The sequence below is a fragment of the Balaenoptera physalus genome, assembly GCF_965194825.1.
Source record: "Balaenoptera physalus genome assembly, chromosome: 14".
Lineage (NCBI taxonomy): Eukaryota > Metazoa > Chordata > Mammalia > Artiodactyla > Balaenopteridae > Balaenoptera > Balaenoptera physalus.
Genome location: NC_138893.1, coordinates 56524395 through 56551377, shown reverse-complemented (window position 1 = coordinate 56551377; position 26983 = coordinate 56524395). Strand labels below are relative to the sequence as shown.

At 44.3% G+C, this 26983-nt stretch overlaps 1 protein-coding gene across 4 annotated transcripts in view; it reads right to left on the bottom strand.

Moving 5' to 3' along the window:
- The window catches only part of MYOF (myoferlin), a 156558-nt gene that overhangs the window by 110681 nt on the left and 18894 nt on the right, over positions 1-26983 (bottom strand). For all 4 annotated transcript variants that reach the window (XM_082423539.1, XM_082423541.1, XM_082423540.1 and 1 more), the window contains exons 2-5: positions 23994-24049; positions 20985-21076; positions 4776-4884; positions 2852-2939 (exon numbers count right to left, since the gene is read on the bottom strand). In XM_082423539.1, the coding sequence (XP_082279665.1) occupies positions 2852-2939; positions 4776-4884; positions 20985-21076; positions 23994-24049 (345 nt within the window). The remainder of the gene's footprint in view (positions 1-2851; positions 2940-4775; positions 4885-20984; positions 21077-23993; positions 24050-26983) is intronic.

Here is a 26983-nt window from a genome sequence, read left to right as displayed (position 1 = left end):
GAAACCCAGCAACCAATTTCTTTACTCCATAAATACTAAAGTTGTGTGATGCCAGTTCACTGTAAACTATAAGTTTACTCTTTCTACTTGAATGAACCTCAGTGCTATTTTTTCCCTAAAGGTCCGGCTCAAGGGGTACCTCAAAAGGGCCCATTTAACATTTTGGCTCTTGAAATGGAATAAACATAATGAAACTGTCTTTTATCTACCAGTATACAGGGCTGAATAGTGTCCTCCCAAAAGTCTTGCCCATCTGTAACCTCAGAATGTGATCTTATTTGGAAACAGGGTCTTTTAGATGTAATCAAGTTAACCTGAGATGACACTGGATTAGGGTGGGCCGAATCCAATGACTGGTGTCCATATAAGACGTGAGAAATTTGGACATGGACACACAGAGAGAGCACCATGTGAAGACAGAGACACACAGGGAGAACACTGTGTGATGACAGAGGCAGGGACTGGAGTGATGGGTCTACAAGCCAAGGGACACCAAGGATTGGCAGCAACAACCAGAAGCTAGGACAGAGGCATGGAACAGAATTTCCCTTAGAGTCCTTGATTTCAGACATCTAGCATCCAGAACTGCAAGAGCATAAATTTCTATAGTTTGAGCCACCCAGGTTGTGGTACTTTATTACAGCAGCCTTAGGAAACTAGTAAATAGGATCTAGTAAATAGGCTTAGGAAAAATATCAGTGTAAGAAAAGGCACCCTGGTCCTCCCGATTCAGAGGCTACACCAGATAGCCCACCAGTTGGGGCTGCCTTTTTTAGGCCCGAAAGTACCTACTGTCCTTCCCAGGCCAAAGCAAACGCTGGTGACAGCGGGCATCGGCGGAGGAGAAAGAAATTGGTCGGACCACTTGGTTCAGCCCCTGCTGGCGTGCTGCTCAGGACTGCGCTGTTTCCTCTGTGGTGTATCTGTCATCACTGCTCTGGCAGCAAAGGGAGCCACAGATGTTCACAAGCTACCACAGGGCCCTTGCGGGGCCAAGAGTGTCCAAGGACAGAGCAGCGTGCCCGTGGTGCCGGTGGGCAGAAGGTGAAGGCAGAGCGCGTTGCTGATGTGCTGGTACCCTTATAAGAGGTAAGGGGCTATGTCAGCCCCAAATGTCCCCAAGGGAGAAGGGGCCAGGTGACCCATGCTGGACACACAACTGCGTGGTCAATTAATGGGCCCAAACCTTAATATCGGGGCATCAGTGGGCTGGGCGAGCAGGGGCAATGGCTGGGATGGGGCTGAGGCAGAGAAGAAGTCACACAGGAAGGGGGCAGAGACATCACAGGGCAGGAAGGGAGGTCCTGCCACAGGTGCCAAGAAGACCCCTCGGGTGGCCAGAGAGCTGAGTTCAGAACCAAGAAAAACTCAGAGAAGCCAGGACCTGAGGAGCCAAGCCTGGCAGGAACCAGGGCCAGGGTGCCCTCCCAGGAAGAAGAATTTCAAGGCAGGGCGAGTGGGCCCTCCCTCCCTGGGGTGCACGCTAAGGCTGGGAAGACGGGGGCGTCTGGTGAGACCCCTCCGCGCAGAGGAAGACACAGACACGTCTAGCATCCCGTCACCCTGCAAAGACGCTAAGGGGAGGTCGGACTCAGCTGCGTGAAAGGCCTGACTGTCTTGTAGACCGCCCTCCACCTGCGGCCCAAAAACCACCCCGAGTCCCACGCCCCAACCCCATCCAAAGCAGCACCTGATGGCCCTGAATGACCCACAACCCACGGCCGTGAACAAGGAGCACAAGGTGGGTTGTGCGGCAGGAAGCACTTGGTTAAAGGACCGAGGGGCTGTTCGGAGGCGGGAGGGGGTCAGGGCCAAGGGAGAGAGAGGCTCCAATCCAAGGGCTCCGACCACGAGACTGGCGGCTGAGAGCGCAGCCTGGTGATGGCACATTTAGGAGGTGAAGACATGTGAAGAGAGTACAGGCCACTCCTGAGACCCACAACCAGGCAACAGTGTATGGGGTGCAAGCTACAAACCCAAAGCAAAACCCTGCCTGGGACCTTCTGCTGGACGGGCTCACGTGAGGCTGCTCGGTCATGTCACCAAGCAGGACCCTATGAGGCCTTCCCAGAATAGACCCCGCCCATGTCCTCCGCCTGCCTTTTGTCTGTAGAAAAACGTTAGTCACAGAATAAATTTAATCAGAGAAGTGAGAAAAGGCAGAAAGAAAGAACAACAGTCAAGCAAGACAAAATAATAATACTTTAGCCGTTAAACAAAGTCAGGGACCTTTAGTTCTTCCTCAGGGACTACAGATACTATTCTGAGCCGTGTCCTTTGAGCTGTTTTGCAGATACTGAAACCCCCCACCAGGTGGAAGAAGTTAACTGTATGCTGCCCACAAGCACGCAGACCCCAGACCCATTGGAAACAGGTTGATGATGCTGACTCCCAATTACCTCACCACCAACCAATCAGAAGAATGCCCATGAGCTGATCACGCCCTGCTCCTTGAACACTGTAAGACTCCTCACTATCCCCTCCAGGGTGGGACACACAGTCTTGAGGGCATTAGCCCGCTGTGGCCCCGTTTACCTGGCAAAGCAATAAAGCTATTTCTTTCTACTTCACCCAAAACTGTCTCCAAGATTTAATCTGGCACCGGTATTCTGTCACCGAATTTCGGCAACAGTAAAGGACTGTCTCTCTGTCCCCTCTCCTTTGAAGGGCATTTGGTGAACTCTTGTAATGTCCCAATTCAGGGCAGCTCCACCTGCCTCATGGGGCCCTGTCTAGGTGGGCAGGGAGCTACAGAGAGTATAGTGACAAGGAGAGCTTTCTTGGAGAGTCCTTGTGTGCCATCAGTAGATCCCCCCTGGTGTAGGCTGGGCCTTCAGGAGGGTCAGCTTACCTCCCAAGCCTGGCACGCTGGTCTCACTGGGGTCATTCGGATGTGGAGCTGAAGGTGGATCATAGCCGATCACCAGGTCAATGGTGGCCTGGGTAGAAAAAATTCATTGCAGACAGAATCAGTGCAGGGCATCAGAATGCTACAGACTCAACACAAACCAATTCAGCAGGAGTAAAAGTTCTAGTAGGAGTGAGCAGGGGGATGGGAATGTGAGAAGAGAAAGAGAGAAGGATGACACACCCTCCACTGATTATATCTTCCCACCATGTGAGGCCAGGTGGAGTGGGCGTGCCTGGGAAAGCAGTCACCTGGTACAGGTTGCCAAGTGTATCATTGCTAAAGGGCAGCCTCAAAACTGGAGGAAAGTTTTGTGACAAGGAAGCTTGAACTTGTAACAAACCTCCTTCCTAGGCTGGAGATGGCCTCCAATCACAGAATTACAGTCACAGAGGCTCATTCTAAGTGTTTTAAGTTTTTTGTTTGCTCATTGATGTCTTTGTTAATTGCTGAAATTTATTTTCACACTGCTCTCCAAAAAGAATTTTAAGTGACTAACAAAAAGTTATAAAATGATGCGATTCATAAAATGGGGTTCAAAAAAAGGGAAACACGTCTGATTAAAGAGGAAACAAAAATGCAAACATGAAGTTGAAGATAAGTGCCATACCTCTTGCATTAAATATGACCCCAAGTTGGCTAGAAGCCAAGGCAAGAAGGAGAACAGAAAATGTTATACATAACCTTTCCTTATCAGAAAGGAAGAAACATACTAACTCGTTACAGGAGATAAAGTTATTCCCATTTTAAAAATCTGAGTTAAATTTCTCACGTGGGGCATTATTTTAGGGCAGAGTTTCCTATACTTTCATATTTTGTGAACCGACAAAATTTCAAAAAAGTTTGCGAGGGGGACTCAACATAGGGTCGCTAATTTTTATTTTGCCAAACACATGCCCTCAACTACCATCTACTACTATAATCATTTCACAAAATAAAGGACTTTTAACAGCAAAAATAAGGAAGGATAAACCTCAAAATAAAAGAAGTCCTTTGAAAATAAGAATGGCACACACACACACACACCCACCCAGGTTATCAGATAAAATATAGGACATAAAATTTGGGACATATTTATACCAAAATTATTCATTGTTTATCTGAAGTTCAAATTTAAATGGGGACTTCCCTGGTGGCACAGTGGTTAAGAATCCACAGTGGTTAAGGAACACGGGTTCGAGCCCTGGTCCGGGAAGATCCCACATGCCGCGGAGCAGCTAAGCCCGTGAGCCACAACTACTAAGCCTGCGCTCTAGAGCCCGCGAGCCACAACTACTGAAGCCCAGGCACCTAAAGCCTGTGCTCCGCAACAAGAGAAGCCACTGCAATGAGAAGCCCACGCACCACAATGAAGAGTAGCCCGCGCACCACAACGAAGAGTAACCCCCGCTCTCCGCAACTAGAGAAGGCCCGTGCACAGCAATGAAGACCCAATGCAGCCAAAAATAAATAAATAAATAAATAAATTTAATTTTAAAAGAATCATGATATTAACATCTTGATATTCTGGTCTAATATTAATGAATTACCTTCTATAGAATGTTTCAAAGACTATCTGAGACACAGAGCTATACTCACCATACAAATGTTAACAACCAAGTGAATATGCCCAGAGCTGTACCAAGATAGGGTCCCACTCATGCTATAGCATTCTGCCATAGAAAATCAAGTTTATCTACTTTGTAGTTCTGTCAATATGAGTACAGGATGAGGCCATATCATTTGTAAATGCGCCTATTTATCTCAAAACCATTAGGGAGACTGTGTGTGTGTGTAGTGAGCTACTTATAATTTTACACTCTTGTCTTAATGAACCTTTGCAAAGCCATCTCACTTCAAAGCCATTCAACAAGAGGGAAATGCTCACCCCAGTCTCTTGCCCCCTTTCGTTTAGCAGGGAGATCAGTTTGTAGGGCAGCGATCTGCTCTGGTCGCCGATCAGGTCTTTCAGGGCTACGGTGGCCGTGCCAATTAACCTGCAGGGGAAAGGAAAAAGCACACAGTAACCCACATAAGAGGCATGTTTCCATTTCCGCACTGGACCTCCCAATCCTCTTCCTGTTCATCTGCGAGCATTAAAATCACTCATAATGAAGCGTGAGCCATTTTGTGCTCTCCCTAGCAGGGTATTTTGGCAATAACCATCACACTTCAGCCTCCACGTCTCCATAACAAGTAGTCATTTCAAGAGTCAAACTATGGTGCCTGTGAAATTTCAAGTCACAAATGAGATCGATGGGTGAGAGACAAAGACTGAATATAACCTCGAAGAATCCAGGAAGAGAGAAAAGTAGGACAAAGTTTAGGCATTCTTCTGTAATGGACATTTAAAAGGACTCATAAAACATTGCCCACTGTAACCTGTTAATATGCTGTGATACAAAACAAAAGGAAGTTTAAGGTAGCAGAGGGAATTAAGGTTGCTAATCAGCTGACCTTAATATGATTAGACTGGGCCTACCCAGATAATCCAGGATTGAAAGTAGAAGAGGGAGACAGAAGAGTCAAGAGACTTGCAAGAAACACTCAACAAGCTGTCACTAGTTTGAAGGGACCACAAGCCAAGGAATGCAGGCGGCCTATAGAAGCTGGAAAAGGCAAGAAAATGGATTCTCCCCTAGAGCCTCCAGAAGGAACACAGCCCAGCTGACACCTTCATTTTGAAGGTAAGCCCACTGGACTTCAGACCAGTAGAGCTGTACAGTGGTAAAATTGTGACGTTTTAAGCCACGAAGTTTGTAGTAATTTAAAGCAGCAACAGAAAATTAATACAGGTCTCATGCAGAAGTTTTTCTCACTTTCACCTTATTTCCTAAAAGTTTTGATTTTTTTTTTTTTTTTTTTTTTTTTTGGTTCCATCATCCTTCATGTAGGTAGTAGCAGTAGTAGACTTCATCTCATGTAGGCCATGGTCTTCAGAGACTGGCTAACTGATTTAGTAATGGGCTGAGGAAACCACACAAGAACACAGAAAATCTAAGCTTCCACCTGGGCCAGGTAACACATGGTTCAGAAGCTGCTTTGGTGTAACGGATACCTGACCAAATGTGAAAGTCCAAGTCCAGGTTAATGGAAGAGCGTTAGGAATTCACTGACTCAGGCCTGGGCGCTGATGCTGTCTGACGTGTACAGCCTCAACGTAGAAGAAATGACTTAAAAGTGCATAATTTGTAAATTTGCCGATTGATTTTCATTTGAATAGTATCATATAGTTAAAGCGGTATAGGAAATAATTTTAATGGAAATAGTTTTGTGAAATAAAGGCCACTTGGGAACATTTGAGCAATAAAAAAACCCAACATTGTCCACTGTAAACCCCCCCCCCCCCAAGTAAACTTTCTTGCAGTGTAAACAGGTTGCTAGTTTACTGACGGGGTAACTTGCTAACTCACATGTTGTGGAGCATCATTCAAAAGTTGGATGCGTGCACTTCTTTCTCTTCCTGGACCCCAAGGGATTATATTCAGCCTCTACCACTTACCCAGCCACCTCTTATTTTTTTGTTGTTATATTCTTTCATTTGTTTTATCTTTTAGGTTCCACATATAAGTGATAACATACAGAATTTTCTTTCTCTGTCTTACTTCAGTCACTAAGCATAATACCCTCCAGGTCCATCCACGTTGTTGCAAACAAGAAAATTTCATTCTTTTTTATGGCTGAGTAATATTCCGTTGTGTATATGTGCCACATCTTCTTTATCCATTCATCTGTCGATGGACACTTAGCTTGCTTCCATATCTTGGCTATTGTAAATAATGCTACTATAAACACTGAGGTGCAGATATCTTTTTGAAATCGTGTTCTCATTTTCTTTGAATATATACCCGAGTGGAATTGCTAGGTCCTATGGTAACTCTATTTTTAGTTTTTTGAGGAACCTCCATACTGTTTTGTTTTGTTTTTACAGTGGCTGTACCAATTTACATTCCCACAAACAGTGTACAAGGGTTCCCTTTTCTCCACATCCTTGCCAACATTTGTTGCTTGCGGTCTTTTTGATGACAGCCATGCTGACAGGTGTGATGTGATATCTTATTGCGGTTTTGACCATCTACCTCTTAGCGCACATAACATACTGGTACAGAAGTACACCTGTGTCCCTCCTTACTAGAGTGAAGCTCCTGAAAGGCAGGGATTGTTTCCTGTTCTTTTCATTCCTCTAACCCCAGTGCTTGGAACATAGTTTGCTTATTAATAGATATTTACTGAATGAAGGAAAGAAACATTTTTGTAGTTAGGGCACATGATCAAAAAAATTTATAGAACACACATCCCCAGCGAGTTGGTCAATATAAAAGTGTAACCTGGGGCTTCCCTGGTGGCGCAGTGGTTGAGAATCTGCCTGCCAATGCAGGGGACAGGGGTTTGAGCCCTGGTCTGGGAAGATCCCACATGCCATGGAGCAACTAGGCCCGTGAGCCACAATTACTGAGCCTGCGCGTCTGGAGCCTGTGCTCCGCAACAAGAGAGGCCGCGACAGTGAGAGGCCCGTGCACCGCGATGAAGAGTGGCCCCCACTTGCTGCAACTAGAGAAAGCCCTCGCACAGAAACGAAGACCCAACACAGCCATAAATAAAAATAATTAATTAATTAATTAATTAATTTTTTAAAAAAAAGTGTAACCTGTGGAATATAGTCTGTAAATTGGGGTTGTAACACACAACATGGTATGAGAGTGGGTGAATTGAAGGAGTTCCTTTTGTGAAATGCAATCAAAAAGCAAAGAGAGTCCAGGGGTGTGCTCTCAGTATAGACACTGAAAAAGGAAAAGAGAAATAGTAAGAATTTTTAAATGCTATTTACTTATATCTTGTCTATATTTGCAGCCACTTATACTAACAATAGCAGATATGATAGCCTGGAATATCATTAGCATAAAGTTAGAAAACTAAACATCAAGTCCTCAAAATGATAGGAGAGATTCCTTATACCAAAAACCCCGTGGTGAAGAAACCGTAGTTGAGAATAAAAATAGCTCTGGGCTTTCAGGCAAAAATAATAATCAGGAAAGATCCCCCTGTGGAGAAATATTCATTTTATTTAAAATGTTGTACATTTTGTTTTAAAATCAGGAAGTGAAAGTTGATGTCGACATAGACACATTATTTTTAAACTGACATATATCTGTATTCTCATCCCCCACTCAGACCTCAGAAATAGGACCAGATTGTAGATTCGGGGTCTGTCATCCAACCACATACGTCCACGGACTCAGAATAAGTGACTTCACTTTCTGTGAATAGATACATTATATCACACGAGACCAAACATTGCTATGGCACCCTGTTTCACACAACTTACCCCACGACGTGAACCACTGGCACAGGGCTTCTTGGAAGAGCGCACTGACTTGAAACGAACACACCCAAGACATTCAACAACCATGATGGATTCTCCTCTCTTCTAATATCACAAGTAGAGTCAGAAAAGAAAAATTTTGCCTCCAGAGGATTAAGAGTGCACTTTTCAGCCCTTTTAGGTCAATATAGAAATTAGGTCTCTCTGTCAATGCTGAGAATTGACGGGACCTTTGCAGAGTAATTTTTCAGATGAGTACGTTCACTCCGTATGTTAGTTTCCTGTTTGTGTGTTTTTTTTTTTTAACATCAGTATGTTTTCTTCTCACTTGGGTTTTTATTCCCCTGATATATTGAGGACAAAGAGACTACCCATGACTCCATCTCCACCTGATGAAACAGAGAAACCTCTCACACAAGGTGAGAGCCCCTGGCAAAATCCCTTCCAGCCCCACAGGGTGTGGGCTTCTCGCCATGGGCTTCTCGCCATGTTTCAAGACAGCAGGCCAAGGGGTTGGTTAATTCGGTTTTTTCAATAAGAACAAAGCGTGAAAAGGTTTAAAAGTTATCTGACTGGTACTCACCTTGGAAAGACATGGAAACACACTGGATTTTACTCCTCACAGTTCCATGATTCATAACCTAACTTCATGATTAAAATCATAACATTGTACACTTGAACATGTACTGATTTGCTTTTGCTAAAGCCAAGATGACCTGAATCTCTATCAACAATAAATAATCCCTGGAACAAAACAAAAAAATACAGCATGCAGGGATGATACTGAAGTGGAAAGAGGGCTGACCTGGGTTGGACCAGCATTTATCAACAGCGGCACTACTGACACTTTGAACTGGAGAATTATTTGTTTTAGGGGGCTGTCCTGTGCCTTGTCAGATGCTCAGCACCTTCCCTGGCCTCTACCCACTAGAGCATCTCTACACATTGCCAGTTGTCTCCATAGGCAAAATCACCACAGGCTGAGAACCACTGGGTTAGACAATTCCTGTTCTACCCCTAACTCTGTGTCCCAACTTCCTTTGAGGACTTGCTTAAGTCACCCAAATCTCTGAGCCCCCTTCATTATCTGCAAATGAGTAGATTGAAAGAATTCCTCAGACCCTTTTTAGCCCTGAAAGTCTGCTACTGGCTTATACATGTGATGTTCCTATGTATGTCTATTCAGAAAACTCTCTCATGTTATACATTTCTTTTCTCTTAAAGCCTTTGTTCATTGATTTAGGGGGAAAAAAATATCCTAGAAAATGTCCATAATGAACAATCCAGAATACTAGGCAAGTTTTCTGCCTTCAAAGGTATTGGCCTATAACATCAGGAGTCAAACAAATTCCCACAGGGTGTCAGGAGGAAAGTTTAGGCCAATAACAGAAATGTGGAATACAGTGAGTATTAGGTAAGACAATAGGGAGTGGTGGGACTTGTGGCTAACTGGGGAGAACAGGTTTGCCTAAAACACAAAACCCATCTGCTGGCCCTTTATGGCCCTGAATGGTTTTACAACCTCCATTCTGACTCAGCCAGTATCCGCCGCTTTCCCCTCCCCATGAGAGGGTGTGAGAGGATGGTAACAAATAACAGACCAGGAACGGAGTGAAATAAAAGAAGCCAATCATGAAGTCTGATCTCAATTCCTTCTTTCAGAAACCTTTAGTCCCATTTCTTAAGATTTGCTTTTTCATCATAAAATTCTTATGCTTGTGGGGGTGGGGTGGGGTGGGGGGAGGGGAGGGAGACGTCAAAGAAAACTTAAATTTCTTTTTTCTGAAGTAAAGATAGTGCGTGTTTAGATGAAAGCCTAGAAAGACTTTAATCCACAAAATATTTTTAACAGCTCAGTGAGTTGAAGAAAAATGTAAACAGTTACAACTTCTAAGATCTTTCACTGTAAGTTGAAGAAAACATCCACTATGGGTGTCTGAACTCTATAGGGCTTTGAAGGCAAGCCTGGCCTGGCCTATTTTCTATGATGTTGCTTGGATACAAAATACAGTGAGAGACTGGGAAATGACTTGGCCTCCTACACAGGGAATAAGAAGAGTTCAGTCGGACCACAAGCCAATTTCCTTTAAAGAAGGTGATACTAAACCAAGACCCTATTTCTTTCATATTACTAATGCTATAAATATGTTAAAATATTATGGTGTGAAAGGAATGGGGAAACGTTTGCCCTGTGTTTTCATGGAAAAATAAGAGTCTCCCCATGGGCTCCACCCAACACTAAAATGGATGGACCACGCCTCAGAAAGAAACTTATGGTGCAAGAATAATAAACAGCAGATGTATTCTGAAATGAAGAAAGAGCCAGTCCTTCTCCTATTCCTTTCAGTCCACAAACGCTCATATAGTTTGTTGTTGGTTCTCTCTGTGACATCAAACTAATGCTAAGCAATGGAAGCAACTACTTGAAAATTAGATGTTAGGTTTGGGGGAGCTAAAGAGTTTAACTGTAAACTAGTCAACTCAGTCATGCAAGTGTTGGTTAAGAACTTCTGTTTCTTTCTTGTTAAAACAGTGTCTAGTGTGTTTCGAAGAGAAATGGAAAACGTTTTCCCCATTGGCCTGGACGCAAATGTTAACAGTCGCATGCCACTGTGGTGAGTAAGGGCTTTGCTGGCTGAGTTCTTAGTCAGGGGAACTCACATCTAGCGAGTTGTTCTTCTGTGCAGCAGGGACACAGCCCACATGGATTACTGGGGGAGGGTTTACTGGAAATTCCCTCATGAAGGAAAGGAAAAATAAGTTGGAAGCTGGAAAGTAAATCACACGTTGCTCTGTTTCTGCTCCCAAGGACTGCAGAACTACCAACTTCCCATCCTCCGAGGGGCAGTAACAATCCCCAACGGGGCTGGGGAACAAATGCTTTTCTGAGTGGCTCCCAGGTCTCCTGCAGGACCATGACTCGCCCACCCTTTGAAGCACTGGGCTCTCAGCCAGCTGGGCCTTGTCGTCTGCGCCAGGCCCAGAAGGCCAGTGGGGATGGTCGGCTGCGTCCCGTCCCCTCCGCAGACTTCTCCCTCCCCTAGGCCAGTATCAGTGGAGCTCCTCCCTCGGCTCTGAGCCGAAAGGAGGGAGCGCCAAGCCCTGCACCTTGCTTTCTACCAGATCGGGGGAGAGTCAGGGGCAGCCATGGCGGTGAATCCTATCACAGGGAACCCCGGAAAGCACCTCCCCGGCTCTCCCATCCATCTCACCTGTGGGGAACCCTCCGAGTCTCCCAACCGGCCCACCCTTGCGCTCTGGATTAGCTCCTAAAACTGTTCAGAATGTGGTTCCCCAGACTTCCCTGCAGCAGAATCAGCAGGGTGGGTACAGATTCCCAGGACCCTGAGTCAGACTTTTTCTTTAGTTAATTCTTATACCCAGGAAGTCTGAGAAACAATGGTCTAGAACAGGTGGAGGGGTGGATGGAGGGCGGCGGGGTGGGGGTGGGGGGGGTGGTAGGGAAGGCAGCTGGCAAAGCCAGACCTGGGGAACAGGGAACACGTGCAGTTTTCTAAAAGTACATTCCATGTGATAATACAGGTTCACGTTTGAGACATGGACATAGCAATCAATTATTTAATAGAACAAAGGAGAAAGCAAAACTCCATCAAAATCTACTCGGCAGACCTAGTTACCTGCGCCCTCCCATGGCTTCCCCTCCTTACTCCACACCAGGATTGTCAGAGGACCTTGAGGCCTTTGTCCTGTTCATCACAAGGGAGCAGGGGTTCTAGAAAACCTAGAAACTCCTAGTCCACAGTGGTTCCCCAACCTAGCCGTGTACAAGCCCCCTGAGGTGGAGGTGTAACAAACTCCATGCCCAGATTTTGGAATCACTGAACTAGCCTGGAGGCTGTGGCAGTATCTGCAGGATTCAGGGCCAGCCTTTGCTGCAGACAGCATCACTTTAACAGGGGAAGGAGCTGAGTGGAAGCCCAGGTCTCTTCCCCAAAGCTCTCCCAGGCAGCGAGGCTACAAGGCCAGGGGTGGGTTAACTAGCCTAATGCCCGGCATGTAGAAGATGTCCGAGAGTTATTTCTTGAATAAATGACTGTAACCTGCTATTTTGCTATTTGCTCCTGACCAATTCTCCTGTTCATTCAGTCCTCAAAGTTCTGGCTCTAGGCTTGCCCGTTCTGGACAGTTCAACAGAACTCCCAGGCTCCGTCTCTGTCTAATGCCCTCATCCTTTAGACTCAAGGCAGTAGTATTCATTCATTCATTCATTCATCAAGCACTTGGACCTTATAAAGTAAGGGGGACAGCATAACATAGTGACTAAGAACTTGGCGCTAGACAGAGCTGACTGATTCAGACTTATCCTTGTACCACAGATTGTGTAACTTCTCTGAGCCTCAGTGCCTTCATCTGCAAAGTGGGGATAATGACAGCTCCCACCTAACAGTATCGTTGTAAGGATTAAAAGGATGATCTGGTAAGTGCTTAACATCACTTTTCATTATTATTTCAGACACTATTCTGGAAAAAGGGATCCTAAAAAAAATAGGACTCCAAGTCAGTACTTGCAGGGAAAGCTAGTCTGAACTCATGCACAGCCTAAATCACAGGAAGGCGGGTTTATCTACGCGGAGTGTGGGCAAGTGGGCATGAATGAACAGACAAGAACCCTTTGTAACTACCCACAGCCATTTCTATACAATCACTGTGCAGAGTTCTTAAAACCAATCCTTTCTCTTACATACATCAAATAGCTCCCTCCCCACCGTCAGTGCTACATATACACCGTGAATCTGTTTGGAAAACAATTTTTATTTTCAGGATTAGACCAGAAGTAAACTTCAGCTGTAGCTGAATTCTCATAAAATCCAATTAGTTGAATCTGAATGCATTTTTAAAGCCATAGGTCTCATAAAACATTTCACTATAAAAGAGACCCCAGAGCAAATCCTTATATGAAAAACCTTTCTAAACCAGCGCACGTGTACATGCATGCGCGCACACACACACACACCCTTTACCCTGTCTTTTTCTCCCCTTTTCCCCTGCTTCATTCTTCTTCATCATATTTATCACCATCTGATAAACTATATGTGGATTTACTTGTTTATTGTCTGTTGCCTCCACTCAGATGTGAGCCCCGTGAAAGGCATGGAGTACCCCCAGCGCCTAGAGCAGTGTCTGACACACAGCAGCCATAAGCAAATATTTGCTGAATGAATAAACTAATTGATACATCACTGAAGATAGTCCAATGACCTTGCAAATGATTTATAGGTTATGAAGCTTCCTCTCCTAAGAGATGTTCCTCCAGGTACAATCAGGAGATAATTACAGCTCTTATTATGAAATGCCTTTCTCTTTCAGTCTCTCTGGGTGTTTCTCACCAGGGCTGTGATCTCCCCAAACAGTGGGGTTCAGCCTCTCCAGCACCCAGAGCCAGCCAGCCCAAACCAGCTTTGATCTTTGCATAGCTTTGTTGCTCTGTTGAAAAAGCGGAACTAAAAAGAAATCAGAACTGGGAGTTCTGTTCCAAGTACCATCTGCCTCTGGCTTAGACTTTCGCACAGCCTGAGAAGCTACTCCAGGTAGAAAACCTGCCTCAACCCTTCTCACCAACCACACGGGGGAAAAGGAGAGGTCATGGGGACCGCCTCAATTAATCCCACTGCTATGTTTACACATGGCAGTGGCAGAAGCGAGTCTCACCACTAGGGGAAATAAAAGTATTAAAAGCTTGAACACAAGGTCTTTCGTACACCAGTAAACAAAAATTTCTCATAAGCAATACCACACCATCCCATCAAATTAATTCCATTCCAAACCGCAGTCTTTGTTTTCTCTAAGCAAAAACAAAACAAAAACAAAAAACCCTTGCCCAGGGAGTTAGTATATTTCATAACCCAGGCTTGTCCTTTTGCTTTTTCTAATTCTACAGCCCCCAGTACCATCCTGTGTGTAAGTGTGTGTGTTAGTTATGCTGTACTCTCACTCATCCTGGCACTCTGGCCCTCAACACACACACACACACACACACACACACAGGAAATAAACATTGGAAGGTCTGAGGTTAAACTCTGGATTTACGAGGTTAAATCCACATGCTTCCAATTAAAGAGCTGGGTGACTTTAAGCAATTTGGTGAACCTCTCTGAGCCACATTTTTCTCAACTCTAAGATGTCAATAAGCCTGCCTGACTCAAAGTCATTATAAAGATGAAAACCGATGGTGTGTGGAGCAGTTTTAGCACAATTCCTGGCCCATGGTAAGCCCACAATAGATATTAGCTCTTATGTTGTTCATCAGGAAATTTAAGTGATTTTTTTCCTTAATTATATTAAATTTGCCCTTATGTCTATCACTTACTGAGGAAGTATTCCAGCCACCATCATGAAGATGAAGAAACTTGCCAAAAGCCACCCAACCAGTAAGTAGCAGAGCCAAAATCCAAACTGATCTCATGATCATGCAGCTGACCACTTGCCCACACCACCTCTTATGCAAGAACGCGGGTAAATTTCCTCCTAGGTATATTGTGAGGTCTTCGGTTATCTTCTTCTTACATTACAGCAAAGCAGACAATTTACCTTCAGAGGATGTCTCTAACTTTGCCGTGCATTTGTGTGGGGTATATGTGACGGTTTCAAATGTACAAGTACACACAGGTGGAGGGGAAAAATAAGAGTACTAGGAAGGCAAACTTTTAGACAGTTACAGTCATTTTATATCAGACATTGTAATTTGCATTCCTACACGTTCAATTTGGATCTTTTTTAATACCTTCCGCGTCTCTACTTCACTTGCTCAAGCTTTCCTCTACCTTCCTTAACCTGTGGAATACGATTATAATACCTGTTTCATTGTCCATACCTACTCATAATATCATCTAATAGTGTATCTGTTTAATAATGATGTATCTATTTTTTTCTTCACAATACTGAGGTAAAATCCTTCTGAGTACTCTACCTTATGCTCATGAATTTGAAGGTTTTCCCACTCTGGATGGTGGGAGCATTAACTATTCTCAGCCCTCAGGTAGTTTCCTCACTGACCAGTACTCACCTGAGGAGTCAAGCGGAGCCCTCTGCAAATCTCTGGAGCACTCTGCGTGGGTGGTGGGTGTGTGTGTGCACGCGCGCCTAGCTCTAGGCTCCCACCTGCACCTCCCCAACTCTGGGAGACAACCAGGATCTGCCTGTCCTGCAGTGCAGCCTGGAAGTGCTCTCTAGGCATGAAGCTGGGCACTCAGAGGGCTCAGCTCATTTATCCCCCTCTCTTGGGGGTCACTGTCCTGTGCTGCTGGTGTCCAGTATCTGAAACCACTGCGGCATGTATTTCATCTACTTTTTCAGTTGTGTCAGGTGAGAGGGTAAATCTGGTCCCTGAGACATCACCTTAGCATGAGCAGAACACACACGTACACATGCACGCACAAATCTGAGAACTTGTAAAAATCTTTCATTCCTATATTTCCAGGCTCCTGAAGATGCTTCTTCTTTAGGAACTCAGAGTGACAGCAGGGCCAGGATGCCAAGAGATCAGGGTCCCAGCCTCAACCCCTCTGAGCCTCAAGTCTCATCTCCACTTCTCGAGGTCATTGTGAAGATCACATGAGATGAGATATATTCTCTGAACTCATCTTGTTCATTGCAGGGAATGAGCTTAAGTGACTTATTACTCAATAGCATAAAATGCCTGCTTAAAACTTTTACCTAAGAAGGAGGTATCAATACTCTGACAATGAGTGGGGTTTTTTTTTGTTTGTTTTGTTTGATTTTTGGCAAAATTAGAAAAAAATTTTTAAGCTAGGGAGTTTCCTGGTGGTCTAGTGGTTGAGATTCGGTGCTTTCACTGCAGTGGTCCAGGTTCAATCCCTGGTCGGAGAACTGAGATCCTCCCACAAGCAGTACAGCATGGCAAAAAAAAAAAAAAAAAATTAAGCTAAAAGATAATCATTCCACCTACATTTTGGTCCCTATAAGTGGTCAGAGGTTTTCAGTGTAATGGAAAAGTCAAGAGCACAGGTCTGAATATAAATGCTGACTCTGATACATACCTGCTGTGTGACCCTGAGCAGATGACTACACCTCTCTGAGAAAAAACTGGGTATCTGTGAGGATTAGGTGGGATAATGCATTCAAAGGGCTCATTAAGGGACGGCCACATTGCCTGTCTGGAAAGGGAACTCTCATTCTTCAGCCACTGGGAAAATCCTTCCACTCTGACTTTTCAGCTAAAAATACCATTTCATGTGCATCATGTGACCAAGAGGCTCCTCTAGCTCTTCCCTCACCCTCTTTCAGTCCACACGGCTGGTTGGATGACTGTAAAATGAGGAAGAACAGAGTCTGCGCCGAACAGCCCCACCAGCTCGCAGCACCTAGGGAGGGACGTTGCTGATGCACCAGCACTGCGCGTGCTCAGACTGCCCGGTCCAGTCCCTATGGGTGTGGGCACCATGCTCAGGCAAACCCAGGCAGCCTGGTGCTGTTTGCTTACATGCCCTGGGGCTGCAGACTCTGGCGTGAGGGCATTATTTACACAGCCGGTCTCCAAGGCAACAGCAAAGTTCACAGGCAAGACATTCCTTAAGCCCATAGAAAAATTCTCTGCCCCCACCCTGTGCTTCCAGGTGAGAGAGACGTTCCCACACTGAGCAGTGAGCACAGTCTCAAGGCCAAATCTTTAACAGAAAAGCCAAGAAGAAAATACGAGACCAAAATACACAAATATTTTGGGCAAACATACCTAAAATATTGCCCTGCTGTCATCCAAGGGCCCCACCGTGTTTTCAACAGGTATGAAATAAATATATAATGTTCTCCCAGTATTGTTTTCCCTGCTTCCTAACTGGTTCCTACATCCAAACTCCACACAGAAAGTGCAAGCGATACATTAAAAATGTAAATAAGATCATACTCAGTACCCTTCAACGAACTTCCATCCTACTAGGAATGAAATCCAAAGCTTGCATTGTGGCTCACAAAGCCATGCATGTTGTGGCTTTGCTGATCTCATCTCCTTCCCCCATCCCAGCCCTCTGGCCTCTTCGATCTTTCTCCAACACCCAGGTATACGCCTGCCTCAGGGCCTTTGCACTTGCTGTTTTCTCTGCCAAGAATATTCTTTCCCCCAGAAAGCTGCATGGCTCATTCTTTCACTTTATTTAGGTCTCTGCTCAATTGTCACCTTATCACCACCTCACATAAAACTTTCCCCCACCCTCAGTAACCATCCTCTTACTCTGCTTTAGTTTTCTTCACGGGCTATGACAGTTTCCTCCTTAGATTACAGCACTTCAGAGTACCTGATCTATTACATATTTCTTCATGTATCTGTCTGTTTTGACTCTCTCTCGAGCATGAAACATTCAAGAAAACAACAACTTTGTTTGAAACATAGATGAGAGCTCCCAGGCCAGCCTGCCAGGCTTTATTGCCATGTTCAGATAGATGAGGCACAAAGTGATGAGGCCTGAACCAGGCTGCTGGCTGTGGCCACAAGTAAGAAGCACATCGGGCTTCCCTGGTGGCGCAGTGGTTGAGAATCTGCCTGCCAAGGCAGGGGACACGGGTTCGAGCCCTGGTCTGGGAAGATCCCACATGCCGCGGAGCGACTAGGCCGGCGAGCCACAATTGCTGAGCCTGCGCGTCTGGAGCCTGTGCTCCGCAACAAGAGAGGCCGCGACAGTGAGAGGCCCGCGCACTGCGATGAAGAGTGGCCCCCGCTTGCCACAACTAGAGAAAGCCCTCGCACAGAAACGAAGACCCAACACAGCCATAAATAAATAAATAAGTAAGTAAAAATTAAAAAAAAAAATAGAAGAAGCACATGGCACAAACAGTGGAAAGAAAGAGAAGTAAGATTTGGCAACAGATTGGATAGGATGTAAAAGGGAGAAGATCCACAGAGACCGGAGGTTTTGAGCTCAGTGGTCTGGAGCTGTGCTTTCCACTGTGATGGCCACCAGCCACACGTGGTGAGGGAGCACTTGAAATATGGCTGGTCTGGACAGAGATGTGCTGCTAATGTGAAATACTAAGTCTTTGAAATCCAGCGTGTAAGAATAAAATGCATGTAAAAATGTCTCAATGATTCTTAAAATATTGATTAACATAGTATATATAATATTATCATTTCTATGTGTAAATAAAACATATTATTAAAATTCATTTCATCTGTTTCTTTTTGTTTTATAACATGACTACTAGAAAAATTTTAATTACATATGCAGTCTACACTATATTTCTTTCGGAGAGGGCTGGTCTAGAATATAAACAGTCGTACCACTTGCAGAAAGAGGAGAGGAAAGAAGAGAAAGAACTATTATTAGTAACAGTTAGGAGGCTACAGTGAGGCTTAATCACCCACTTCACCAGAACTTTGAAATCTGGTAAATAAAACTGCCCTCTGGAAGTTGGGGTGGGGGATAGAAAATCATATAATTGCTTCAAAGCTGAGATGTACAGCATAACCTTAAAAAGCTAGAATGGTTTTTTGATCCAAGAGAGTAGGGCCAGAATCTACCAGAATGTATTTATGTAGCTTAAGAAAAAAATGCATCGGTCACAAGGGATATTTGGTCAGCAATGAAACGTGGAAGAAAGGATCTCATGAAAGGTGACATGGGCAGTAGCTATCAAAGCCTGTCCGGGCTCTTAGTCTGATGCCATTAAGCAGAAGACCCCAATGACTAAGATGCCCATCTAATTTACTGTCCAAATCAAGCCACTGTTGACAGCAAAAGCGACATCATAAATCATTGTGCTGGGACAACGAACCAGGACTATCCAAAGCAAATCAGAGCATATGGCCACCCTATCTCAACTAATTCATTCTAATTTACTGCTCTCACTGCAGTCTTCTGATCATACCAAATGTACCTGAGACTAAGACATACATTTTAAAATAAATTCACATTACTAAAACCTGGGATGCTTCTCACAATTGATGTGGGCATTTAATATCAGGCTTCTTCCCCCCCCACACCGCCCGCCCCAAACATGTTACTAATTTAATAGTACATCTTACAGTCAATGATATCTTACAGTCAAAGATAGAGTAATTTGGCTTCCCATGTGAAATGACATGAAGGAAAACAGACATTTCTCCAAAGAAGACATACAGATGGCCAAAAAGCACATGAAAAGATGCTCAACATCGCTAATTATTAGACAAATGCAAATCAAAACTGCAATGAGGTATCACCTCATACCAGTCTGAATGGCCATCATCAAAGAGTCTACAAACAATAAATGCTGGAGAGGGTGTGGAGAAAAGGGAACCCTCCTACACTGTTGGTGGGAATGTACAATAAATTGGTGCAGACACTGTGGAAAACAGTATGGAGTTTCCTCGGAAAACTAAAAATAGAGCTACCATATGATCCAGCAATCGCACTCCTGGGCATATATCCAGAGAAAACCATAATTCGAAAAGATACATACACCCCAATGTTCATTGCAGCAGTATTTACAAGAGCCAAGACATGGAAGCAACCTAAATGGCCATCGACAGAGGAGTGGATAAAGGAGATGTGGTACATATACACAATGGAATATTACTCAGCCGTGAAAAAGAACAAAATAATGCCATTTGCAGCAACATGGATGCACCTAGAGATTATCATACTAAATGAAGTTAAGTCGGACAGAGAAAGACAAATATCATATGATATCACTTCTATGTGGCATCTAAAAAAATAATACAAATGAACTTATTCACAAAACAGAAACAGACTCACAGACTTAATAGAAAACTTATGTTACCAAAGGGGAAAGGTGCAGGGGAGGGATAAATTAGGGGGTTGGGATTAACATATACACACTACTATATATAAAATAATCAACAAGGACCTACTGTAGAGCACAGGGAACTCTACTCAGTACTCTGTAATAACCTATATGTGAAAAGAATCTGAAAAAGAATAGATACATGTATATGTATAACTAAATCACTTCGCTGTACACCTGAACCTAACACAATACTGTAAATCAACTATACTCCAATATAAAATAAAAATTTTTTTAAATTCATTTAAAAAAATTCATTAATCAGAGAGTAGAATGCCCTCCCCAACCAGGCAATTTATTTCCATTGGAAAATAACAAGTATTATGGTTTTAAGAATTGTTCTCTTGTGAGTTTCGTTAGTTTGGATTGATAACCTAAGACTGCGTTCCAAGTCTAAGGTCAAAGTCTAGATCAAGGCCTGGGGTGAATTTACTGAGGTCATTCTGTCCCACGGGAACCTCAGCTTTACCCAGGGGACAACTCTGTGTGCCACCACTGGGCACCACCATGACTCTTCCCCATCTGAAACTGGCAGGGGCAGTAAGAGTAGGAATCTGGTTTGGATCTGTTGGGTCTAAAAAACCAGCGAGGCGTTAAAATGGAAGCAGGGCTGGAAAGAGAACTTGAATGAGACATACATGGGTTATACATAATCAGAAGAAGAAATGATTTTGTTTGTGTCCAATAAAGCTACAGTTTGGATAAATCATCAGTGCCTATACGTAGTTAACAAAGAAACTGCAGGAGCATAAAAAGATTTCACTGTTAAGTGCCAAATTGGCTAGACCAATGGTGGCTTAGTGTTTGCAACCTCTTATGAATACAGCAGTCATTGGGAAAGAGCACTGTGATTGATTAACCACACCTGATATTGGCTCATAAGGGGTGGAGGAGGGCACAGAATTAAAGTACAATTATATTGGAAATATTATAATATGTTATTAAAGATATGTTCCTTCAACAAAATAAACAATAGTAAGACAATATGTAAAATGAGAAAAACAATTGAAATCAACTTACTTATTTTGTCCGATTGTCTCAAAATCTTTCACAACAATCCCAAGGGACGATGAAAAGTCCAGTGGTATACCCCTCAAGTCGAACTCCAAAATCTGTCCACAGGTAGGTTATAAAAACAAAGAGGCTGTTAAAAGGATCCGGGAATATCATAAGACGCACCGGTACTAAATATCAGATCATCTCCACCAATGACAATCTTTTGAAGTACTCAGTTCTATAGTTAGATAAAAGTGATCAAATTCTGAACCTGGAGGCTGCTGAGGCTCGTGGGAAAGCAAACCAGACTCCTAACTTCCCGTTTTCTAGACTCTGTGGCTTTGGACAAGTCACCAAATCCGTCTCATAGGCAGAGAACTAGACTTAATGCCTACCACAACTGTAGCACAAATAGAATAAAATATGTATGTAGAAATGCTTTCTTCAATGGTTATTTTTAAATTATTTGCTTTTCTTAATCATATTACTATCGAAGAAAGTGGTAAATAATCTAAGAAAACATTTTCTGAAATGCATCAGCCCCTTATTTTAAGTCCCACCATGGTCAGTGCTGTAGTCAGCTGAGTCTCTCATCTTAAGGCAGTAAATTGCTTTCTACCGGCAAATGTTAAAAAAAAAAAAAAAAAAAAAAAAAATTAACTTAGTACCACTGATGTCTTTGATTATGGAATAAATGAATTAAATAAAGCAGTGCATGATGATAATCTGATGCTGCTTGTAATGGGTTTGGAATGGATGGAACAGGAGTCTCACAGCTCACATACCTACCAATCCAAATGGGTTTGGGGTTGGCATTTCATTTAGGTTTGGTTTCAGTTATAAAGCTGCAATTGGGAAGTTTACTTGATAAATACATATGCACTAAGAGAAAAAAAATGCATTGGAAACAAAGTGGGGTAAGACGGATGATGCCCTGGGGAAAACACGCCTACTCATGTGACCATATACCTCTCTGCCATCGGCCACATGGATTGAGCTCAAATATAAAGAAGCATGTTGAGGCTTCCCTGGTGACGCAGTGGTTAAGAATCCGCCTGCCAACGCAGGGGACACGGGTTCGAGACCTGGTCCGGGAAGATCCCACATGCCGCGGAGCAGCTAAGCCCGTGCACCACAACTACTGAGCCTGAGCTCTAGAGCCCGAGAGCCACAACTACTGAGCCCACACGCCTACAGCCCGTGCTCCTCAACAAGAGAAGCCTGCACACCGCAAGGATGAGTAGCCCCTGCTCGCCACAATTAGAGAAAGCCCACGTGCAGCAACGAAGACCCAACACAGCTAAGAATAAATAAATTAACTAACTAATAAAAAAAATAAAGAGGCATGTTATCACTAAATGCACACATACATGTACTTTTTATTTATTTTAGTCTTGGAGCTCTGTGTGAGGTGCTAGGAACCCACAGTTTCCACAGGGACCAACTAGACAGGCCTCTGGCTCTCATGGAGCTGGCAGTCCAGCTGGCTGTGCTCTGGGTTCCAGTGAAATTGCAGAGAAGTGGAATTCCCTCTCAACCTGCATGAAACCAGCAGGGCATTTCAGATAGGCATTAAGAAGCTTTTAGTCTTGACCTCATCCAATGAGAACGAGTAGTCTTTATTTTATAGGGATACTGAAACTTGTTGGGAGGGAAAGGGGAGAAGGGATTTGCAGTTGGTGGAAGGAAGCCGTCACAGCCTGGTGACTTAGCAAAATAACAAAGACATTTATCACTGCACTTATCCAGAACGGTTTGACCTGGTTTTCGGAAAAACAATGGGGCAGATGTTCAACTTTTTAAAAATTAGTCAGGGTAGGAAAATCCTACTCAGTGGAAAGAATTAAAAATTTCACATATCTGTAAATCTATTAAACACTGAAACAATTTATAAAATAGATATAAAGTCAGTAGTGGGGGGGAGGTCTATAAATTATATCAATTCAATACAATATTACATAGTCAATAAAAACATTTTTGAATGGAATGATAGGTGTATATGTTCAGGATATAATAGTAGGAAAAAATAGGATAGGAAACTGTATTCACTGTATGATACTAATTGGCTAATTCTAAGACATCCTATTTTATTAAATGTATTCATTCAATAAATATTTGTTGATACCTCCAAGATGTTAATTTATTTATTTTTGGCTGTGTTGGGTCTTTGTTTCTTTTTATTTATTTATTTATTTATTTATTTATTTATGGCTGTGTTGGGTCTTCGTTTCTGTGCGAGGGCTTTCTCTAGTTGTGGCAAGCGGAGGCCACTCATCACGGTGCGTGGGCCTCTCACTATCGCGGCCTCTCTTGTTGCGGAGCACAGGCTCCAGACGCGCAGGCTCAGTAATTGTGGCTCACGGGCCCAGCTGCTCTGCGGCACGTGGGATCTTCCCAGACCAGGGCTCGAACCCGTATCCCCTGCATTGGCAGGCAGACTCTCAACCACTGCGCCACCAGGGAAGCCCCCACCGAGATGTTAACAGTATTTGCTTCTGGATAGTAGCACCAAAAGTAATTTTTTTAAGCTAATCTGAAGTTTTCAAAATTTCTATATTAAGTATATATGACTTTTATCAACATAAAAAACAATAAATGACACTCTTCCAGACACACAAAGTATCATGTCATACCATCTCGATGAATCACATGCAGATATGTTTTTAGTTACAGAGCTTTCCCTCTGGGACTCCAGCAGTGATCTAATCCCACCCCTCGCTCTAGGGATGTGCCCCAATTTGCAGCATAACTGGACAAGGTCACACAGCAAGCGCATGGCTGCACCAGGCTAGAACCCCACACTCCTAAACCCATCCAGGCTCCACTTGCCACACCACTACTGCACAGGAGATGTCACTGTGCAGTAGGGTCCTTAAGCTGCTCTGCTGTCTCTGTGGCCACAGAGGGAGGTGGGGGGGTAGGGGTGAAATGCAGAGATTCTCCTTCCAAACGGAAGAGTTAACCTCTGACCAAAGATGGGACAATCAGAGGTAGCTTATCCAGTGAAACAAAATAGAAAAATAACAAAGTCACCTCATTCCACACTGGGTTGAGTTCATTATCGACTTTCTTTGTTTTCTTTTTCTCATCTGCAAATTAAAAATAAAAGATATCAGTCAATTAGAAATATTTACAGAGCCTGTACCATTCATCTGTTCATTCAAAGAACCTTTCCCTGAGGGCAAAAGGTGTGCCTACATTTTACCTTCATCTGACTAGGGTGAGGGCTACCTGAATCAGTTTTCCAAACTGAACAGCATTTTTGGCCTAAAAACATTTTTCCCATCTCCAGACCGACAAGGAGCTGAGGGATGGGAGACTCAAAATCACAGAAATGCTGTGATCCTCTGTCTCTCCCTCAGCAAATCCTGCAGACCAAAGTCACCCAGGGCCTGTGCATCTCCCCAGCTTGTTGCAGAAAGAAGCCAACGAAGGTAACCTTTGACCCACAGGTATCCCATTTTATAAATGAGGATACTGAGACTCAAAGGAGTTGAGGAATGTGTCTGACCTCATATGCAGCAGTGGTGCCCTGATATAAACCTGGAATTTCAGCTCTGAAGCCCATGCTGCCTTTGCATGTGATAAGACCCCAACACAGCTTAAAGATTATGCTGGATTCCCTCTCACAGCCCTAATACAAGGTAATTCGTAGATGAACACTTTCTAGGACCGGCAGAGAATTGGGCCTTTCCTTTACTCCAGATGAGTAAATGTTTATCTAGCTAGTGCCTAAAGCTTCCTTGGAGCAAAGTCCAAAGAGCAGGGGCTTCTACTGAGTCCCTGAGTCCCCAGACACTTAACAAAATGAAAGCTAAGTTTCAGTACAAAAGGCTTTGTAAACCTTAGCTCACCTGTTTTCAGGGGGAAAAAAAGTTTTTATTCCTGTGGGTCTCTTCTACCATCACACAGAACACTCACAACACTCTGACACCAGATGTATTGGGCGGGGCATGTTCCCCCAACCAAGCAATCTTCTGCAACATCAGCTGGGTGTTCTAGAATTTAACTCAATCCTGACACCGTCTACCTGGAGTTAGCATCAGATCCCAGGGCTTAAGGGCTCGGTCCCACAAGACTGCCCCCAGCCCCAGACACCAACAGCAAGTCCAGGTTGTCACCTGGGCTTCTAACCAATTGGCGATAAATCTGAGGTTCCTATGACCCCATTCTTGGATTCAATTAATTTGCTAGAGCAGCTCACAGAACTCAGGAAAACAGTTACTTACATTTACCAGTTTATTATAGGATTGATAAACGATATAGATGAACAGCCGGCTGAAGAGATACATGGGGTGAGGTCTGAGAGGGTCCCAAGCACAGGAGCTTCTGTCACCATGGAGTTGGGGGTGCGTTGCCCTCCTGGTACATGGATGTGTTCACCCACCTGGAAGGTCTCTGAACCCCATACTTCGGGGATTTTTATGGAGGCTTCATCACGTAGGCATGATCAATTATTAACTCCATTTCCAGCCCTTCTCCCCACTCTAGAGAAGTGGAGCTGGGGCTGAAAATCCCCAGCTTCTAATCATGGCTTCGTCTTTCTGGTGACCAGGCCCCATCCAGGAGCCCATCCGGAGTGGCTTCAATAGAACAAAAGATACTCCTAGTACTCTTATCCCTTAGGAAGTTACAAGGGTTTTAGGAGCTCTGTGCCAGGAAAAATGAGCGAGGGCGTGGGGTTGGGGGGAAGACACAGACCAACATATATTTTTTCTATTATCTCACATCACCTAATCTCCTTCACACCCTAGGAGGTATGTATAATTATTTTCATCCCCCTTTCACAGCTAAGGAAACTGAGAAGTCAAGTAACGAATTCAAAGTCACCGAGTTAGTAAGTGGGGCAGAGCTAGGTTTTGGACCCAGGCAGTCTCACGTTGGTGGCCAAGCTTTGAACCACTCCTCAGCTTCCCCTCTACTGCTGTGGAATGGAGAAGGTAGTGGGTTTTGTTCAGCTGAATGTCACGTTGCTAAGGCTCCCAGCACACGGCCAGCTGTGGGACTAGCCACCTCATTCTTCCACGACCTCAGCATAGCAAAGCTATGAGTCACCACCCTCACTGTGCTAAGCATTAACTCCTCCACTTGAGTGGGCTCCCATCGCCCAACTGGCTTCCCTTTTTAAACTTCGGCAGGACTTGACTCATCAGCTCATGCCTGGACCTATCCTGACTCTGACTCTGGTCTTTCTATGCAGCCTCCAGAGCCCCTCACTGGATCAGATTCTGATGTCACCTAGAAGTGGTCCTGATTTCCCCTCTCACACTTCCATATTGACCCCACTCACTCTTCCCCTCGTCTGACAGAAACCTCTCAATCTTCCTCTCTGGTACAGTACCAGAAAGTGTGGGAGAAAAAGAGAAGCCCTGCAAAGGATGTTGAAATCGATGGAACTGGTCAAAATGGCTTCCATCCACAATGGTAGCTGCTCCCTCTAAATAACGATCTACAGGTGCCAGGCTGTGCATTCTACTGCGGTGACTCTTAAATCCTTACAATAAACCTGCAAGGTAAACATTCTCATCCTCATTTTATAGACAAGGTGGTTAACTGAGAAAAGCTGGTTAACTTGTCCAAGGTCACACAGCTGATAAGGAAACAGAGCCAGAATCTGTACTTACGTCTCCCTGGCTCCAAAACCTGAGTGTGTGTTTGCTACCACACCAATGCCTCACTAGAAGCTGTCAGAAACGTTGAATAAAGAAGATGCATAGGGACTTCCCTGGTGGCGCAGTGGTTAAGAATCTGCCTGCCAATGCAGGGGACACGGGTTCGAGCCCTGGTCCGGGAAGATCCCACAGGCCGTGGAGCAACTAAGCCCGTGTGCCACAACTACCAAGCCCACATGCCACAACTACTGAAGCCCGCGCACCTAGAGCCTGTGCTCCGCGACAAGAGAAGCCACCGCAATGAGAAGCCTGTGCACCGCAACAAAGAGTAGCCCAGGCTCACCGCAACTAGAGAAAGCCCGCGAGCAGCAACCAAGACCCAATGCAGCCAAAAATAAATAAAAATAAATA